The sequence below is a fragment of the Cygnus olor genome, chromosome 5, assembly GCF_009769625.2.
Source record: "Cygnus olor isolate bCygOlo1 chromosome 5, bCygOlo1.pri.v2, whole genome shotgun sequence".
Taxonomy (NCBI): domain Eukaryota; kingdom Metazoa; phylum Chordata; class Aves; order Anseriformes; family Anatidae; genus Cygnus; species Cygnus olor.
Genome location: NC_049173.1, coordinates 15,450,770 through 15,472,138, shown reverse-complemented (window position 1 = coordinate 15,472,138; position 21,369 = coordinate 15,450,770). Strand labels below are relative to the sequence as shown.

The 21,369-nt window shown below is 41.8% G+C and overlaps 1 protein-coding gene across 2 annotated transcripts in view; it reads right to left on the bottom strand.

Annotated features, from left to right (window-relative positions):
- Window positions 1-21,369, bottom strand: part of CLMN (calmin) — a 75,239-nt gene that overhangs the window by 18,783 nt on the left and 35,087 nt on the right. For both annotated transcript variants that reach the window (XM_040558871.1, XM_040558872.1), the window contains exons 2-4: window positions 4,455-4,516; window positions 1,748-1,843; window positions 127-210 (exon numbers count right to left, since the gene is read on the bottom strand). In XM_040558871.1, coding sequence (XP_040414805.1) covers window positions 127-210; window positions 1,748-1,843; window positions 4,455-4,516 — 242 coding nt within the window. The remainder of the gene's footprint in view (window positions 1-126; window positions 211-1,747; window positions 1,844-4,454; window positions 4,517-21,369) is intronic.

The following is a 21,369-nucleotide window of genomic DNA, read 5'->3' as shown; positions in this document are numbered from 1 at the left end:
ACGATGCCTAAGCAGCATATTCCTCTTATATACATGCCCTGCATCAGACTAGTTACAATCACAACAATTACAATTTGCAACATGAATCAAGAGAATAGATTAATACCAGCCTTTGGAAATACTCACATTACTGTCCTCCAAGAACTTAAGTGCTTTGGCTATGTTGTTCAAACGAAAAATGCGATGGGTTGAAGACTTATACTCGTGCATCTAGAAAAAATAAGAGCCAAATCAGTTTTAAAATGCTGGAATTATTTACCCTTTCACACAAAGCTTAAAAAAAACTACAAAATAAAGCTAAGGAAATCAACCTATATAAAGTATTACCATCTCTTCTGATCAGTGAAGAGTTTCAACTATGGGATCGGCCCAGGCTGTAGAAAAACAGCGTTAGCAACCAGTTTTCCTGCTCTCCAGATGTTACGTCTCTCTTGGACCTGCCAGGTTGATTATTTATATAATCACTCCCCAACCACGTTCAGTCACAAGCACAAATTTACCTGAAAATTCATAGTAAGTTTTTTTTTCCTTTCTTTTCTTTTGTCTTGAGTTAAATCAAATGATCCTAATTGGGAAGCATGAGCAGTTTTGCTACCAGGCACAGGCAGGTGGGAGGCAGCAACCTTCATTTTGGCAGAGATGAAACAGATTTGTTGCATGCCCGTCACCCTGCAATTCCACTTCGGCACACTGTTTGTACCACCTGTGTGCAGGAACGCCTAACTGCCAGCACACATTGGCCAGCTGAATTCATCTCCTTTGTTGCCCTCCTCCCTGACCTCCCAGTGCACAGCCTGGGGTTTGCTGTTAGGTGTCTCCCTCTTCAATTCCTTTCCAGCCTGGCTCTGCTAACTGTGTGAATGCAGACAGAAACACTGCTGCTTCTGCTACAGCCCAAACTGCGTGAATATTACAAAATAGGTTGTTCTGAATCTGTGACCACAGTGAGCACTCACGCTGTAGGATGCATATGGCTCGGTCACTATGGAGCATCACCATGCAATTACAAGCTCATCTGCAGTGGTGAGATGGCTGCAGAGCAAATCTCTCCTCATATCTAAAAGCAAGCGTGGTACCCACACAGAAGAGAGTACTTGCTGACAAGGCTGAAGTAGAAAGAAAATATTAAAGCCAACTGATGAAACACTGGGTATTTCCATTTCTGGTACATGGAATTTTATACAGGTCTTACAGAAAAAGAGAGAAAGAGATGCTGGTAAGTGAAACTTTGCCAATCTGATTTAGATCCTACCAGTAAGACTAAAGAAATTGGAGCCAGGATACCAGAGCTAAACTCACAACTACACCACACAAAGGCATCCAGCATCAGCAGGCCTATTAAGTGTCATAATGTCTTTAGACAAAATAAAAACAGAATTTATGGATTAAAAAAACAATACAATTATCCCCAGAAATTTATCTTTCCTTGATAACATGACTTGTGTGAACTCCAAATGAAGTAGGTGAGCATTAATATATTCAAGCCTTAAAAAACCTGAGGGGAGGAACATCTACACTAATCACACACCATTCATACCTCAGGGTTAGATATTTCCTCGAGATCTAAGTTACAGCTCAGGACACCAGCCTGTAACATGAGGAAATCACAACAAAACTGCTGAAATGCTTCTCACTGTACCCAAGACAGGGGACCAAATTCTCCCTTACTGCTTGAGTGTCAGTATGTTGGTACTTGGAACATGCAGAGCTCCATGGCGAGGCAGGTTCCTTCCCCTCGTACACCTACCAGCTTTTGTCCTGACAGGACTTCCAGCAGCGCCATCAAGATTTTGCCATCTTGTATATCCATAAACAAATCTTTCACTTTCAGAGGAGGCTTGCACTGTGGAGTAAAGAAACCAGGCAGATTTTAAAACAGATTTTTGCTTGGTGAGTCACCATTATTGCAGAGAACAGGAAGGAGAGTTTTACAAGACAGAGATATTAGAAATAAATTTCATCCTGCAGGAAGAAAGGATCAACTTTTCTTCACAACAGTGGCGATTCTGCCCTAGGGTAATCTAAGCTAAAACTGAGGTATAGTGATCATGTAGCTGAGATCAGAAAGGGTTTATTCCAGATCTCCCATACCAGAATCTCATCCTAAGGCTTCTGCCTGGGAAGCAAGCACCCAAGGGCTGATGCGGATCCCTCCAACTGAGACAGCTCCAGCAGAAGTGAATCCCACTTCATACTGCACTAAACAAGCCTCAGATCCAGCCAACCACAATGTCCTGTCTCTTCTGTAATGTTTCTGGCGGTGCCATTCTGTTTCCCAGTATTTTCTCAGTAGTTTAACTAGCAATGTGTTATATTTTGTCTCTTTCTTCTCAGCAAACTCCTCCAAGGGGAGCCACCTCCCCACTTCACAGAGGTGTCTGATGCTGTGAGCTCTGTGAGGCACACGCCAAAGCAGCACAGCCCTTAGGGGTAGTCTCAGCTGCAGCAATTAGGCTCCATTCAGGTGTCACTCACGCATGTGTCCCTAAGGAGCCAGGCCTTTTTATCTTTGGCTCAGCAATGCACTGCTGTTTGGTTAAGCACTGCTTCTGGCAAGCCAGGACTATACATTTTTGTTCCTAGTCTTTAATCTAGCCAAGACTACTAAACAATGCTGTACTGGAAGAAAGAAAAGCACTGTTCATTTCAGGATTAAATAAGCTATCTGAAAACCACAAATCCAATGCTTTTTCATTCGCTCATAACAAGACAAGAACCACCAGAAGTCACAGAAATGTGGACTGCCGCCAACCATCCCATGAACATCAGAGATATCTCCTCTCAAAAGGTGATCCGAATGGGATAGTCTGCTCCAAAACGGCACACATCACACCACAAGTTTCCTGAAAAAGTACAGGAGGAAGACTTCACTGCTACCTTTATAAAAAAGAAGCCCCTCTGCAAGAAGTGCTTCTTCGAGGATAAAGGCAGAAGCCACCTCCCTCAGTGGGTGTCCTTGGGGAATCACCTGTAATTAGAGAGCTTTAGCAATGCTCTCATTATTTACAGGGATGTGTTTATTATGACACTTCCAGAAAACAAATAAATAAAAAATGACATTAATGTAGCAGTAGACTTTTTCCCTTTCTTCTGAAAAGCATTTTTCTTTATTGAATCAGAGAGGGAAAAAAAAATTATGCACTCCAGAGAAAGCAGTTCACCTACCCACAAAGTTTCTAAGACTTCAAATGTTTGGCACGGCAGAATTAACAGCACCCTACAACCTTTTTCATGATCTAATTCCTTTTGTAAATTAAAGACCTTTTCCACAGTCAAATATTTGACAAACCTTTTTGACAACCTTCAAATTGTGTTAGTTTAAAGCTCTAGAGCCTGATTCACAAAGGAATCACATAACGCTGTCTTCATTCTGAGGAACCTTTGGGAGCAACTGATAGTCAAAACATTACCAGCTGGCCTTATTCTGATTTTCCAGTGAGATTTAAGAGGGTCCATTTATTCCTTCAGGAACATTCACTGCAGAGTAGTGGACTTAACAACTATATATGTGATGCCTTTCGTCTTAAACCCTTTTGCTTTATGTCAGAAATGCAGTCACTTTCCAAGAACTACGAGAGCTAGTCTGTGAGTTGACTTGTAGCCCAAACTTAGTCCTGGTCTGTACTTCATGAAATTTAACCACGGACACTTACAGCACTACGAACCCAAACTCCAGTCCAAGTTAGGACAGTTGGTTAGGAAGGTTAGCTTCCAGGTTAGGAAGCTGCACTAAGCATTGCTGCTGTCTCAACAGTACAAGCTTTTTTTTTTTTTCTTTTCTCATCCTCAGCAACAGGAAAATCTTCCTCTGGATGGCAAACTGCTCATGAGAGTTAGTACTTACCTATTATCAATAGGAACAATAAGTTAGCTTCAATAGCCATATTATGGGGTGTTTAACAAACAACTGTGTATTAAAAATATGATGGGATGTCCAAGAATTAGTTCCCTAACATAAGTGAGGATGTAAAGATCACATTATACAGGCCCTCTGAAAATGAACGATGAATAATTAATGTTTCCCATCTGGAGATCTGTGATGAAGCCAGGTTCTGAAGAACCATCTGACTTTGGCTGTGGTATCTCAGATACTTGAACTTCCAGTCCAGGGAAGCACACAGTTATCATCCCTTCAGAGCAGCCTAAACCACATTTGATTTTATGTGGGTATGTGGCATTCTGTGGGAAAATTCTAGCCTTGCAATAGCAGTCAGTAGCATTAAAGACAGAAAGGTACCTGAGATGACTTAAAGCCAGCAAAGCATTAATTGCACCTGAAAAGCAATATTCATTTACCCAGAAATGTACTTCCAGCTTCCACTCACTCTCCTACAAACCTTCCCATATACGCAGAAGTTATCCTTGATTCCAAATTCTAGCTATTTTTAAAGGAAATAACATAGTCTGTCTACTGTTGTGTCCCTGTACTTCAATATCAAGGCTGTCAGTCTTACCTTTCCCAAATGCAGGTTTATCCATCTGGTAAAGGTCCTCTTCTGTACATTTTCCCGTTCCACTAGAAATGTCAGAAAAAAAACACAGCACTTAAGTTTCCAGAAGAGGAAATGCTTATAGGAAATCTCAAAAACTTATGCACAAAAAGTTCAAAATTCATGAGGGGCCTGTGAATAAAACAAATATATTCCAAATCAGGAGACATAAGGTTGAGCTACGGTATTTCGTTCCATTTCTTCGCCCAGACATGAGCTATGTACGCATTCTAAATTACGTAGGAAAAAGTCTCTGTTGGTTTTGCCATCTTCAATGTAGCTTTTGAGAGATGAACTTTTACATGTTGTGCACAGCTCTCCAGTGGTGTTAGACTCTGAGCAGGCAGCTTGACCCTTCTGCGTCAATTTATAGGATTCTTGTCCTGACACCGTCACGCAAATTGGGCTGCTGTGGATTCCAATGTACTTACTTGTATGCACAAGGAAACAGGGCTACATTGGTCAACACAACAATTTTGTCTTCATTCTCATGAATGGAAAAGCTTCCTCAAATCTCATCTTCCCAATCTCCCAACCAGTGCATTTCAAATCAAAATTCCAAGTCTCTACATTGATGAATCATTTTATTTATATTGCAGTAAGACGAGAAGCGCTTGTTCCTTGCCAGAAGTGCTGTATGCTAGGAGCTGTACAAATAGCTCCTGTGCCAGCTGAAGAGTTTTTAATCACATATGCCATTTCCCGAATCCATTTCCATAGTGAACTACAGCAAAAGTGTAAGGGGAATCATATTTCTGACCAAGTTTCATTTAGCTTCTTATATAAAAGAGAAACGTTTATATTTAAAATAAATGAAGTAGACTGACAAAGTAATATTTCATTTTAGAGACAATTATTCTCAAGTGGTTCTCCAATTTCACCTGAATTAAGGAAATCCGGCAATTTATGAACAAAAAACATTAAAACTAGTTATATGATGTATTTCAATCTACTCATAGAGCATATCAAATATATTTTAAGACCATTTTGTGTTTCCTTAGCCCTGCACAAATAGCTAACCTATCTACTGGGAAATCGCATTCTGTAAAAGTCTGGTTTGTTTTTATTGGTCAGGCTAATTATAGGCTAAGTAGTAGCTTCCGTAAATCAAATTTTAATATTGTTCTTTTTGATCATTTTAAGTGAAGGGTCAGCAGCCTCTAATCATATATATAATTGCTTTCCGTATTTTGATGTATTGGAATAGAGCTTTCAGCATGAATTACATCTGTCACTGACAGCCATTCAGGCCTTCTCAGTCTTCTTATTCCTGTAAAACCTGATTTTATGTAAGATCGGTTAGAAAAAGTCCTTACCCCTTAAATGCTTCACAAAACATGGAAAATGCCAAACTAATTATTGCTGTTGGCTTTTCTTTTAAAATATCTTAGAAGAATTTGCACAGATTTGAAACAGCTCTCTACAAATGAAACTGTAAATTATATTTGGGTCTAGAATATCTGTAAAAAAAATAATGCAGCATTTACTCCCTACAGATCTCAAAATACAACCTATAAGATGTGTTACATCTTTCTTGGGCTTCCCTTCCTTTAGCACCTCAACCCCAGTGCTGGCTCTCGACGCGCTCGCCCATCCACATCGGTACAGCACTCAAGAGTCAGGCGAGTAACTTCAACAACTGATCTGTTGAAATTCACTTTGGAGGGCCGGTGGACATTAATGTTAAGCCAGATCTGTTCCCAGATACACTGCTTTTTGTTTAAATACCAGTGTTGGTGCAAAGGGTGCAAAACAGCAGGAAATGGGGCCACCTCTTTCTCAAGCTGGTCTGAAATGCTCAGGAGCGCTGGGGTGGGCAGTGCCAGATCTCAGGGAGGACAGGAGGCCTACCAAATGGGCTGGCTAGGCAGACTTCCAATGGCCACCAAAATCAAGAAACACAGAAGCGTGCACAGAAGTGAAATTAATGTTTTCTAATATGTTTTCTAATTTCATCACAGGCTTGGTTTCAGTCAGGTCCTATTTTTCACCAATCATTTTGGCAATCTTCATTTTAAAATAAGGTAAAGCTAAGGTAAATAAGGATGCAAAAGAGAGCTACGTTTATGTACAGCTCACTCATATAACTGAGCGCACTGTGGCTCCTATTTTACTGTAAAAATTCTGCCATCGATGTAAATTAGAGTTACATATATGCCTGAAAAGATGGGCGAGCCAAGCTGGTATTACTGCTTCAGGAAGTTCATATACCAGGAAAAAAAAAAGAAAAAAAAAAGGCAGGCACACACAGGAGAGCACTTGCAGATAGAGAGAAATTCCTGACACTACTCAGTGAACTTTTCTACAGCAGACTCCTTGCAGTAAGAATGATGACCCCAGAACAGACAGTTTGATTCTGTACTGGTCTAAAGCAAGAATAACTGGATGGGGAGGAGGAAAGGGGAGGAAATGTATTTATAAAATCCCTGAGGCAGACAAACCCCTAATGCAGGCCATATGCTTGCCTGTAGAGCTAATAGGAAAAGTTCATCACCGGTATCTACTGATGTGTGCCTTTAACGGTTATTTTTCTCTAGCTCTGTAGACCTCCCAGTTTTGGTACAGCCCCTCCTCTCCACAGCCTTTTCATTTCCAAGGATTGTAGAAACTCTATAAACTTTATACAGTTTCTATAAATTAAATGGAATCTTTTTTTCTCCTTCGCACCTACTATTGTATAAAAGTGAAGAAAATCATTCAAGTCTAAAGTTCATATGCTGTATACAGTTTACTGAAACTGCACTGGGTTTACTGGGCAGCTAGAGAGCAATAACACCATTATAAAATAATAATTACACACACCATATGGCTGGCCTGCACACAAATCCAATGCATTATACTGGGAAAGGAGGATGCCTGCTGTGAGGGTTGGATTCGAAGATGTAATGCTGGAAGGCAGTAAAAAGTTAAGAACTGCTGTTTCGGTTAAGCTCAGCTCAGGCCTTGATATAAGAGACAAAAATATAAAGAGGAATTTTGGCCACCCCACATGAGCCAGGTCCTCCATGCTCTTCCAATAAGTTCAAATGCAGTAGTCTTTCACAGTAATGCCTACAGTTTGCAGAGGCACAGTATTTATACCAAAGCACACAGGCTCTGATACAAACTCAATAACTTGCCAGGCAAATCATCCCGCATCTACTTCACCAGTAGGCAATGGCCACCACAGAACCAGCTCATGTCCTTTATGGCTCTGGAGGCATCAGACTAGCAGTACAGTATGTGCACCCCAGTAAGATTGCCAATAAATATTCACAGAGATATATATTCTGGTTTGTCAGATCTAATGGCAAAGGCAACTCATTTGTCACGGAATGAAACCAAGCTAATTCAAAGACCGCTTGGGCAAATTCAAGGCTAAGTTGATACAAACAAGAGAGTTCAGCTGGCTCCCTTGTTGCACCACTTCCGTCCCCACCAGCCTAGAAATTCCTCAGGCATGTACTGCTAATGCCATTTCTTCCTCCTTCACGTCTCCTCAAAGGCCACTGCTGTTGCAATGCATACAAGAAGCCAATCCGCAGCCTCTACTTTCAACAGTAAATTGGAGATAGCAAATATTGATTTGCTTTTAAATACTATTTATTCTGTTGTTGTAGAACCAGTTATGAATAATCCTCTGAGGCACACCACCATGGGGCTGGGCACATGAAGGAAGTACGATATGTGGAAGCCGATTTGAGTGGAACACTTGGCAGTGTGTAATTACACAGCTTCAGAAAATTGCTTGATTTGCATGTATGGATACTACTCCCAAAGCAAAGCAAAAGGCCACTTAAATTTGTTTCTAAAGCTATTAGCATTTCATCCAGGATATCATCAGCAGATGACATTAAAACCTCACAACAGGCCAGGCTAGCTTTTAGAATCGCTTGTTACTTACCTTCAAGACATCTTGTTAACTACTAGTGTTATAACATGCACAAAAGCCAGCTTCCTCATTTCTACCAGAGGTCATAACCTCTACAGATACAAGATCTACACAAGTTATTAACAACAGGCAAGTTTTCTAGAGGGAAATGGTGGTGTTGGCCACCTAACTGTTTAGGGGGATGCTTTGACAGCCCTTGGCTTCAGGCACCATAACATGCCAATGGCACACAGAACCAGCTCTTACCCTTTCTGGCTCTGGAGGTATCAGAGTATCTGCCAAAGTCTTAAGTCAGGATAAAGCATCACTTCTCATTGAACGAACAAACAAACAAACAAACAAAAGGCAAATACATGATTTTTAAATACTACACCTTAAGTCCAAAATTAAACACGTGGCCCAAGCACCCTAAATCTTGGGTAATGGAATGCAGATTCCTCTCCTTCTGCCTTCCTCACCCCAAAATCCCACCTCATAGAGTCAAGCAATTAATAAGTCTTTAATGAACACGCAGTGAACAATCTACTTGAATCACCCAAACTCTAGGCCGCTAAATAAAATGAGAACTGGACTTCAAGCGGGGTTTCGTGGTGTTCCCACATGGTGACTCAGTCTAAGTATTTCTGATTGCTAGTCCTCATGCTATCGAGGCGAAAAAATATTCATGCTTTCTCTGCAAACTTAATGTTCATGAAGGAAGCTGGACTGATATCTTCAAAAATGGATTTTCCCAACACTTGCTCGTGCTGCCCACAGTGTTCCAAGCCTGCTTGTACTACTACTGTCTCAAACACCAAAGAAGAGTGTGTCCAGACATAAAAGCCCATGCTGTTTTTATGCCTAATGATGAGGCTGCCAGCAACAGCATTAGCTGAGAAGAACTTCCTAGGTTTTTGTTTTATCAAGTAGTGGTATCTCTGTGTAGACCCAGACTGCTGGCACTGAGTAGCCAGGCTGACTTACTGTCAACCCACCAAAACCAGTGTGATGTCTGACTGAGGCCTGCCTCAGTAAACTTCTGTATATGGAGCAGCTGGGACACATGAATCCTAGCGTGCCATTCTACCTTTCTTGCTTATATAGGTGCGAGTAATTGCATATGTCATGTGGGCAAATAAGGGCCATGACATTATTTACAATAGGCAGCCAGACATCAATACAGGACACTGATGTTGGATACAGGATGTCAACAGAGCTGGAGAGAAGCACAGCTCCTTGTCCAGGAGAGCTTTTACTGTTTCAACATGACATGTGGGACAAGGCTCAGACAGAAAGAGAGGAGAAGGAGGGCAGACGAAAGACAGGGCACTTGCAAGAAACAACAAATCCTACATGGGAAGGGTGATTGGAAGTAAGCTGTAACAAAAAATAAAATTAAAATAAAATAAAATAAAATAAAATAAAATAAAGCAAAATAAAATAAAGAGGGGAGTGAGAAAGGGCAGCTGCTGAGGTACAGCAACTGACAGCAAAACAAATGGAAAGTTGAAAACGAAATGTGTAAAGTAGGGCAGAGAAAAGTGCAATTAAATTTTCTAGCAGTGACTGGTTCGTCCAAACACAGAGGTACATTAAACACATTGAACTATAAACTTTCCGAGACTCAATCTCCATTATACATTTTTACAAGAGGCTGAAAAAATAGCTCACAACACGATGTAAGACAACATGTAGGAAACATATTCCTCTCAAATCTGTATAGTACAGCCCAGCTACACTGCCCAGTAAGTACTCATTACTTACAAGACAATCTCCATATTTGTAGGAGTGTGAATTTTAATGGCATAATCAAAGTATAAGGAATAATTTTATCCAAATTGCCCACAAAATTCATTTTATAAGCTTCTGAATTCCTGGGAATTGTATATTTTCCTTGTGCTTACGGACCCCCCAAACAGCTTAGAGGATTAATATAATTTTTCTTTTTGATCTATATAGGGGATGAAGGCTTTGTTGTGTACCATATGCCAATTTGATGTAATTTGGAGTACATGAAATATTAAATCTTAAAAACTCTGGTTTTCTAAAGGAAACATTAACTACACTATATAACATGAGACTGCTCTCAAGTTACCTCCTATGAAATAGGGCCTCTAAGCCTTCCAGATGAAGTTGTTAAGTTAATTGTTTGCTGAAACTGACCCATTTATTAGGGTCCTTATTAAATTTCTATGGCAGGTGTTGAAAGCTTGAGGCTTTTTCATTCCATCAAAGTTGCAAAGTCTTAGTCTTACTGGCTCAAAATTCCTTAAAACTCAGGTTGGTACTGCAGAATACAAACCTGGCAGGATCACAGGCATGACGTTTTCATTAGCTGCAGTTAAACAGGTTTCTCTTGAAGTTCAATTTCTGGCTACAGCAAAATATTTAGTGCTGCAATTGGTGTATTAGGATTACATACACCAAACAAATATTGCGGGATGAATAGGAGATTTCTAAAAAACTCTTAGTATTTCAATCCTCCCAATGTCTGAGACAGATGTTCCTCTTACTAAAGCATTAGATAGATGAATTTACTTGTAAATTCTACTAGGCTCCGGGAGAGAAATCCTACATAAAATATTGCTATTAGAGCTGACCAAAATAGCTTCCAATGAGAGGGATTTATTTTTCCCCCTTGAAAATTAATTTGGTAGTGGCAGATGGTAAGATTTCTCTCCCCATACCTTCGGTGACAAAGTAAATATCTCTGTTCTAATGACTTTTTAGATGCATTGAAAATGTTATTGAACAGATTAACATTTTCCATTTACATATCAGGAATGTTCTTGTAAAAAAATTGTCATTTTTCAAAAAAGAGATACAATTATGTTCTGAACACTCTGAAAGAAACAAACATCAGTGTTTACTGGGAATGTTACTGAACCCCACTAAGTAGTAATAAGGTTAAATTCAATGGCTTTGGAATTGATCTAACAAGTGATTTAAGCATTGATCCAGTGGGGCATTTTCAGACTGTGCGCACCACCTTTTGTGGTATATTACATGCTGTACAAGGAGATTAATACCTCCTCCTGTACCTGAAAATAAACAGGATTTGCTATTACCAGCAGTAACCAGTAGGAGCAATTCGCATTTACAACATCTTGATTCAAGAGTTTCTCCTGGCCTGGGGTTCACTGTGTCCCAATGCTTTTTGCAATAGTAGCACCGGTTTCTGAAAACGGTTCACCTCCTGAGGCTCCTGATGCTTCTCGGGGGTGTTTAAGTCCTAGGTATTTAGAGGTATTTTTTACCCCTTCTCACCAGCGTGGTTTTACCAGCACCGGCACTGCCCTTTCCCTCCCACTGACACGGAGAAGGATGCCCAGTACTGATACCAATACCTGCACCAACAGCATTAATATCTATATAACACTCCTAATTGAAGGTCTCGTTCATCATCCCGTAGCACCTGAGAAGAAAACAACAGCAGCTTCCTACCTCAACCAAGTAAGGGCAAGTCACAAAGTCCATTCATCTCCATTTACCCTTACTTGTGGTAAACCTAGAAAGTCTAGACCATGAAACATTCCTTATTACTTATGTTTTTTTCCTTCCAGAGAGAAAATACATCCTTTTGGCTGGTTAATTTTGTTGAGACGTCAAAAGCTGAAATGCAACAAGATACTCTGCTTTACATCAGTTTTGACAGCAGTGCTAAAGCCTGAATAATTAGAGATAAGTAAAGAAGCCCAACAAAACCCACACGGTGTGTAAGGGTTACTTGTTGACACTCAGAGCTGGAGATACGCTGGGGTGTGCTCAGATTCCCACAGCTTCCCATACACAGCTCAGCAGGTAATGGTAATGGGTTGGTGATTAACTGTGCTTGTATGCACTTGAAGACATTGTAACTGCATTTGTGAGTAGAAGGAAGAAAATGCAGGCACAGGAGACCATCAATACATCTGCTTTCAAGCAAACATCCAGGACAGCTTCCTGAGGCCGCAGTCAGCCTTTAACACAAAATCTGAACACTGGCAATTAATAGCCAGGGCCTTCAAAGAACTACGAGATGGAACAGGAGGTCCGAGGAGACAGCTGCCAGAGACATGTAATCCTGTCTGGAATTTGCCTGTAACTGTGGGAAATCGGTACTTAGAAGACAGTGGTTTCATTTTCTAAAATCAGGTAAGGAAAGGCAACCACAAACATCATGTGGCACGGAACTATTTCGCAGATGCCGTGAAATCACAAAGAATTGCCTGCTGGGGTGTCTGACTTCTGGATTTCTCCTTTCTGCCCTCCCCCCCCCCCCCCCCCGGCCCCCCCCCCCCCCCCCCCCCCCCCCCCCATTGCTCTAAAACAATCTGGGGACATCACCCTGCCAGCACATAATCCAAACCAAGAAATGCTTCTGATGCCTTCTGAAAAGGACACCACAGCACTAGAAGAAGTTCAGAAGTAAAACTTAACTATACTTATGTAGTACTGCAAGAACAATATTAAAAGCCACGAGTAACCCACTGCATGGGCCACCAAAGCACTGTACGCTCAGGAAAAGAAGGGGCCTCAGACAGGTCTCCCTAGCAAAAAATGTAACTACTGTAACGCTGCATCCTGCCTTCCTTCCACTTTTTCAGCCCACCGATGTCTGTTATCAAAACCACTAAGCAGCACTGCAGAAATAGTGAGGAACATGGTGGTCAGATGAATATTGGAAACATGCAGAAATAATGCAACTCTGAGATCAAAAGCTTGAAGAGATTTATGGAGATTAATATTAACTAGCACAAAATCCTGTGGCTTTAGAGGAATAAGCAGATGCTTTGTCCATTGTGGGGCAGACACATGATCTAAAGGAGAGGGTATGGGACTGTTCTTGGAGACATGGAGAGAAAAACAAAAACAGAAACAAAAACACACCGTAAGAGATTGGAGCTACACTGGAATGTGCTGTGCCGCAGAGCAAGGCAACTACTATTTAAAAATGGATGAAGGCAGTGTGTAAGCTGCTAAAATTGGATGAAAATGGCTAAAAAGATGAACTACAGTAGACGTTGTTTCTGAGATTCATTGTAAAATGCAAGAGCCTAGCAGGGACAACTAGATACCCCAGAGGAGTTGTCATTTGTCTTATGTGACCTGCTAGGAGGAACGCTTCAAGAGTGGTACACCTGCTTTTCTAAGACAAGGGTTGCTGCTGCAGAACTTTCAGGCAGACCAAGGCGGGCAAACTTCTGAGCGTTCAGCTGTGTTGACCATGTAGCCTTCCCCATGAGACCCTGACCCTAACTCTGGCCCCTCTCCAACCCTGACACGGGCTTCATGGGCAGCACAGCAGAAAGCCTGTGTCCCTCTGAACATCAGTGAGCATTGCTTTAGGCAGCACAGGGAACCACGAGTTGGGAATCCTGGGCATTACTCTGGGTCATGCTATCCAGTTGCCAGCAGGTACCTCAAAAACTATTTTTCCCTATGAAGAAAACAAAATGAAGTACAGGTGCCTTCTGCTCCCTGACTGCAGGAGATTGTGAAGAAATTTTTAAACTAAAGTAAGTAGCAGTCTTCCTTTTGTTCCAGCAGGCTTTGAAACCAGGTTATAATGCGTGTAGATCATTCAGAAATAACATCAGCACAGTTTACCAATTAATAGAAACCAGAAGTTGTCAGACAAAGCCCTGGCTTGGGCTTGGATTGAGGCCTGTGTAGCACCCACAATCCCAGTCTTCCCAGTCTCCCAAAATGTGACAATGAAACCCTCAAGTGACTGAAGGTCTTGAAGGAATTACACATGTTTAGCTGCATGCCTGAAGCCAGGTTTCAGCAAAATCATCAGAATGAAAACCCAAGGTAAATAAAAGTGTATACAGGTTCTCTTGTTCTGAGGATCCAACACCAAAATAAGGCCATTTTCTGACATTAAACCAATGCCTCCAAAAGACCAGAATGAGCTGTAGACATTTCACGTGTCTTCCACACTGACACTGTCATACCTCCTGACTCCTTCATTAAATAGTTCATGATGATTTTTTAATTTTATTTTTTTGCAACTGTTTTCCAAAATTGAAATGAGGACACTACAGAAACCATGAAAACACACACCTGTTCCTTCAAGCCCCACAGGAAACATCCACAAAGGAAAAAAAAGCAAACAAAAAGACGTTAGATTTAATTTCCAAGCATATGTTTATGTTATTTATGGACGCTTCCAGATGTTTCCAGATGTAGAATTTAGCAGACAGGCATTCCGGACGTGCAGTATTATTCACTGCAAGACAGTCTTGTTTCAAGCAAAAACCTGTCCCTATACTCTGTGTTTGCACAGTATCTTCAATCCAATGAGTAATGTGATCCTCCTTATCAGTGCTTCATGTCACTGGGGACAAGACACAGCTTTATCTCCCATTACAGAAGAGAAAATGGGAGTACCAGGAAGTTTGGGGACAACCATTTTCTCTCTAAGAAAAAATGTGAGCAACCCCCAAATGGCTGGCCCTGTGTGCAGGTCTGATTTGATTTCACCGTGCCGAACACTGAAAGGCAGAGGTTCACAGAGGGCTGTGATGGGACAGGATCAGGGACACCAGAGCAGTGCCAACTGCTTATCCCACAAGCATCAAGCCCTTCCTTTAATACACCTAGTGGTGCTCACATGGCATCACATCTTTCCAAGTGTCATCATTAAAAAAAAAAAAAAAAAAGCGTGTGGAAAAAACACGTGTTTTGTTGCTTTGAACTGTGTTCAATGCGCTAACGCTCCCTCCTGAGACGGATTTAGGAGATATACTTCAAAATGTGAAGCAGGCCATTTGATTTGCTCAGAAGAGCAGTGATCAGACATTCCAAAGCAAGGCAGACCTTCAAATACATGCCATACTGCACAGCACAAGAGGAACAAAGACACCTTGAAAACTGAGGGAGCTTCTCGTCAGAGGGTCTGCAGAGTTTCTGCAGCCATTTGAATCACTTTTCCACTTTCATTTTTCCTTTAATGCCAATTGAAATGACTTATCGGCAGCTTCCTGGTGCTCTCAGCCACTTCCCGAGACTATCAGGACAGAAGGAGCGGTGCTTGGTGGCCCTGCAGCCACAGCTGTGCAGAAGCAGGGTTTCACATACCCTTTAACCCAGTGTAGATCAGCACTGCCACTAAGGAGCTTAGCAAACATTTCAGCCGGCACAAGGGAGGGCATCAAGCAGCTTCTTGGCAGCAGGGCTGGCCTATTGTGTACATGAACCCTTGGCTTGAGAGCGCTTGTATGTCTACACAGCACCAGCAGATGAGCTCGCTCAGTCCCCCGACGCTGCTTTCGCACTGCCTTGCACCTCTCGCCTGCAGCCAGAATTACAGGATTCTGGTGGCTGTGTGCTCCTCACGCTTTTTATCCATGTGCCACATCAAACCATGAAGGTTGTGCAATGGGAATAACGCAGAGCATGAAGACTGACAGCATTCCTCCTTCCGTAGGAGTCAGAAAAGCCCTAATCAGCCTGCTCCTGTCCTGCCTCTTCTTCTCACTGTGACAGGCACACCTGCCAATTTCAGCACAGAGGATGGCTGGTATGTGCTGGATAGGGTTAATTTACAATATATCCATCTCATTTTGGCCTGAAGATACTGACAGAGCTGGAATACGCATGCTGTCCGACAGAAAAATCGCTATTCAGCCTCCATTTCTTCATCTGTGGGATGGGATCTGTGTGATGAGCCTAGAAGAGGGACAGCAAGGATGCTGCTGCTTTCACCTTTACATCCTTGAGTTCCTCAAGGAAAAGCCAACTTAGGTGAACAACCCAGTAAAATATGAAAAGATGCTAAAAGCAGCAGGAAGGCCGCCCTGCATGCAGCCTTTGGCAGGAGTGGGCAAGTCAGCAGCACCTTCTTATCAGCAACACTGGGATCAGCTGAGCTAATACAGGCATGGACATTGGGTTTTGGGTGACAGAGGACGATGAGACCTTCTCTACATTAAGGCTATGTCTATGCTTAGACCTAGAGACTTCAAGGATGTTTAATTAGAATGACCTTGACTATTACTATGACCTAGGACTATTACTTGTACACTATTCTTACTCAAAATATATGTATGTATATATATTTCCGAATCTCATAAAGCCATATTAGAGCCATATCAGAGTCATTTTGTCTTCACGTGGTGCTTTAAGCTGAGAAGTTTTTGCAAGTGGTAAAGGTTCCTGCATTACAGTCAGTGCCCTGCCTTGCTCACACCATTCAGCAACTGCTTAGTTTGGTTTTATGGTGTGGAGCTTAATTCTTAGGAACAGTGTCTACTCTTTACAGCTGTACGAAATGACCTAAGGCAAACCAAACATTTCAGGAATCTGAGACCTGACTCACGGGTTTAGAAAGCCTGAGTCTGTATATCCCCAGTGTCTGTCATTCCGGGGTCATGGAAAAGACATCATTAAGTGCTTCAAGGACTCTGCAGGCCTGAAGTGTGCATGGCAATGAGCTTCATCAAAGTACTCGTCGCACACAAGGTACAGGTGAAGTCAGACCAGAGAACCAAGTAATCATGACTAAAACATGATCATACAGTCATACACTTCCCCTCAGGATTAGAAACACAATGAAATCTTCATTGAGAAAAAAAAATAAATCAGGAACCCGACTACCTGATTGCACCCTCTTGCACGGCAAGAGAGAAACACTAAGTCTTTAAGCATAAGAAGCTACCTTGAAACTGAGGTATCATTAAAAAAATAAAGGAGTCTCAAGGCCAAACAGCATTTAGACTCTACTATGACATATTGCTGGGAAGGTCATGTATATCACAGTGTGAGCTCAGGAAATTATATGTAGAACACAAAGAGGACACGAGAAGTCAAACAAAGTCTTAAGCTCAAAGTCTTAAATGGACGAATGACTTCCTTTCAGACCTTGGGCAAATTTCCCTGCTCTCTGTGCTTGTCATCTTTAACAGGGGAATCATTCATGCTTCAAAAAGATCTTGAAATTAAACCCACATACACTGACTGCAAAGGCATTCAGACACTTCAGCGACAACTACGCAGCCAGGCCCTGGTGTTCAGAAAATAACCTGTTCATCGGGTGATTTTTGTGGTGCACCCATCCAACACTATCACAACTGCTGTTCAGTAAGATCATTTACCCTGCCAAGAAAGGACTGTCAACAGGACTTGATAAAACCGTGTGCCACTCACTTCTGGATTTCGTTGCAATTGTGTAAAATTCAAACCCAGTGCAGTAAAATTGTAAAGACAACAACACCTTTTACCTACTAGCCCTATGATACTGGAAGTAACTGAGGGGGAAAAACCACGGCTGAACTCCATCACAGCAGCCCACTACGCCCCTGCTCATAAGCATTACTTTTACAAGCCAGTCTCTGGAAGAGTCAGGACGGGATTTTTGTTCCATGTAACTTCACTCAGAAGAAGAGACTGAAACTTTCCACGATTATCTTTTAGTTTATTTTTCCCTTACTAATAATGGCTGCAATTTAGCTGTAAGAACAGCTTTGAAAATACACCACCTCTGTTTCAATTTATTTCTACAGCTGCAGAATTACATTGTTTAACTTTTCTCTCTTAAGTGGATTTCCTTTGGCTTTGGCTCCTATTTAATAAAGTGACGAGTTTACTGAAAACAGCCTTTGCAGTTTCAGTGGATTAGTACAGCAAAGCCTAACTTGATTGAAAAATAACTTCGCTCCATGTTGTTTTACTGCCACTCAGCTCGCGCTATTGACTACAGCTGTGCCTGGCCGCCAGACCAGTTGTTTCACTTTTTGGTTGTTTTCAAAGGGTCAGAAATAGCAATCCCGATAACACGGATGTTCTTCATTTTCATGGTGTGTGCAGAGAAGGTAGGGACCATCTGACTGGAGACAGGTCGTCAGAAAATGGCTTTTCCTGCTTTTCTGGAGGTCAGTGAGCAGCACCACTGATAGAGGAAAAGCAAAGAAAGCAACTCCGGACCAAAGAAAGCCCTGTAATTATTCACAAGGAGATATGCCAGATGAAACACGGGGGTGGAATTTAAGTAGGAAAAGCTTGTCAGAAATCCCTAAGCACGTAGTTTAATCAGGATTTGATGCTATGACACCACAACATGCCGCACACCTCTTCTGGAGAGCCTTCATCGCCCACTCACCTCGCATCCCACAGCGCCCCGGGTACCATGGGGTCCCACAGGGACTCCTCGTGTCAGTACCACAGCAAAAGATAGGCATCAGGATTTAGCTTTCATTTGTCTGCTAAAACAAACAGACTTAATCTATAGGCAGCTTTATTACAACATAAATAATAGTTACTCTGTTCTTTTGACACTGAGAAGGTTTAAAGGTTTCAATTTAAGGCTGTTTTATGGACATCCACATTAAACTGCATACATGTAAGCAAACAAAGACTCTAACATTAGCAGATGAGAATCAAGGAACCTGGGCCTTTCAAATTCACAAGACAAACTTTATTTGCCGCTGACTTTCACAAATGCCAGTGTTGGCCCATATGTCTCTACTGGAAAAATAACCAGTTTATTTACTTCTGTGTCCACTGAACATAGGATTTGAAAGCTTAATGATATAATTTCTTCCATTCATATACTTTCAGACCACTCTTTCCATTAAAAAATAAAATAAAATGATAAAATCTAGTATAGAAGTACAAGGGACATACTTCTGTCACTGACAATGTGCAAAGAAGAAAAAAAATTAGTTTCTGAATAAATTAATTACGATTTACAAAATAGTGACAGAAATGCAAGTACACAGTCTCTGATTTTGATAGAAACCTCCTTGGTAAAGAACATAGACTCTGCTCACTACCTGAGAGTGAACAGTCGTATAGAGAATTTGTCCTGTAAGGAAGATGTCAGCAGGTTAAGAGATGAAACTTTGCCTGGTTTCAGGAGGAAGAGCTACTCAAAGGAAACACTTTTGGCCAGTACAAACTGGCCCTTTTGATCCAGATTTCTAAAAGCTTAATAATTGATCCTTGCAATTTTAGGAACAAAGGTAGGGACTTATCATTATACAGATTTTACAATACGCTGTAGTTAATTGACTTGCCTAATGTCACGCACAAAGCCAAGCTGCGTCTCGAGCCTTGCTCTTTAGGTCCCGTTTTGCACGGCACGTAGGGATATGCTTAGCAAGTGCACATTTGGCTGCAGTTGCTATGCAAGAGGCAGATCTTTAAGCTGCAGCCTGCGTGGGCCCTTTTCTCAATGAAATCCACTGAGATACTGGACTCCACAGTTAAAATAGGTTTTACCACACAGGTCTGAAACAGATAAATCTGGAGCAGAATGTACTTGCTATATAAAGTAGGGGGGGAAATTTCTTCAAACTCACATTTGTCCCAAGAGTCACATAAAATTTCATGTCTCAGGGTTGTCTTCCAGAGAAACTAATGTTTCCCTGGAAACAAGTTTCTAAATACAGTTGCTCTACTCATCTCTCATACTAACAGTTTGTTCTTCAAGTACAGAGCCAGGCTAACCACTACTGAGTTTGTGTCCCTGAAACTTGCTTGCTCTGGTCAAATCTCATAATTTCTCAGGACCCATCTATTTTTAAGAATTGAGACAGCAACGGAAGTAACCCATGGTCCAAGATATTCCCAAAAGTTAATGAATGCAAGTCCCTAGTGGATGAGGAGGAGCCCTAATGCATTTTTCTCCTCTGGAACAGGAAAGCAGATGCCCTACACTTAAACACTGCTCAATCTGAGACAGCTGGTGCTTCAGCAGACACTGATGGCACTCCAGGAAAGAGACTGCACCCTGACTTTGTACCATGCCTGGCACACTGCAGCACCAATCACTTATAAAAGAAGGATCCAGAACATCCAGCTGAGATGTAATGGAGCTCCAAGGAGCTCTTGGGAACCAGTGGAGCAAATCTGTAAAGTCACTGTGGTACTTGGGTTGTGGAGATGGGTTCTCTTCTTGCTCAGGCACTAGCATAAGCATTTGTCTCTCTCTGTTTCTTCAAGAAAAAAAAAAAAGGCATAAATGCTGATGAATACTTCACTATGAGAGCACAAGAAGAAGGAGCTGCATATTTCTTTCACCCTCTCTGATTAGCCTGCATTGAACTTCTTGCCAATATCTACCTACAGCTACACGGCAGTGCTGGTCCTGGCATGCTTCCTAACATGATCTCCAAGTTGCAGTGGGTTTGGCAGAGCGTTTGCTATTTCATGTCTCTGCCTAGGAAAAGTCGGCTCTGAAGAAAAGTGGGTGGATGATACCAGCCTTTGCCCTGTCTTTATGTTTTACCAGAACAGAGGTGCTAGAAGGCATCATGCTCATATCTGTGACTACCTACCTGGCAGATGGATTCTTTTTTCAGTGATAAACAATTCCTTTTTTCTTTGATACAAGAAGAGATGGCAAGAGAAAAATTACTTGATCTGAAGAAGAGAAGCCTTAAGATTTGACAGCCAATTTTTTTTTTCCTATGTGTGAGGTCTGTAACATCTGAGTGGCACTGACAGAGACTAACTGGTTGTTGTCTCTTCCAGCAGAAGAACTATGGGATATCAAATGAAAACATCAGGAGGCAAGTTTAAAAACAAAATTAAGGGAAGTCCCTCCTCACACACAGTATAGTCAGCTTGTGGAAGACCTCACAGCCAGACACTGTGGTCTTAACACACTTAGTGAGGGCCTAGGTGGAGACAGGTTCACAGAAGAGAAACCCACCCTTGTTTACCAACTACAAGGAACCCCGTCCTGGCACTGGAACTCCCTGGACTGCAAATGGCTGCAGACTAGCTGAGGAATTTGTGAAAACTCTTGCCCAGTTCTTTTGACCACTGTCAGAAAGAGACACTTGGCCAGACGGACGTTTGGTGTGACATATAGCCTCCAGCACATTCTTCCATCATGTGTTGTGGTGGACAACTCTCAGCAGTGGCACAGGCCAGAGAGAAGCTGGCCTCGAGGCATTGTATTATATCCCTAGGCTGAAGTAAGAGATTACTTTGGATAAAAGGTCCTGGGAGACAGAAAAGAAATTAAAAACTTTTCTGGTTTCATCCCATGTTCATCCAGCAATCCATGTGCTCATGGGAAAGCGAGAGGTTTGAGCT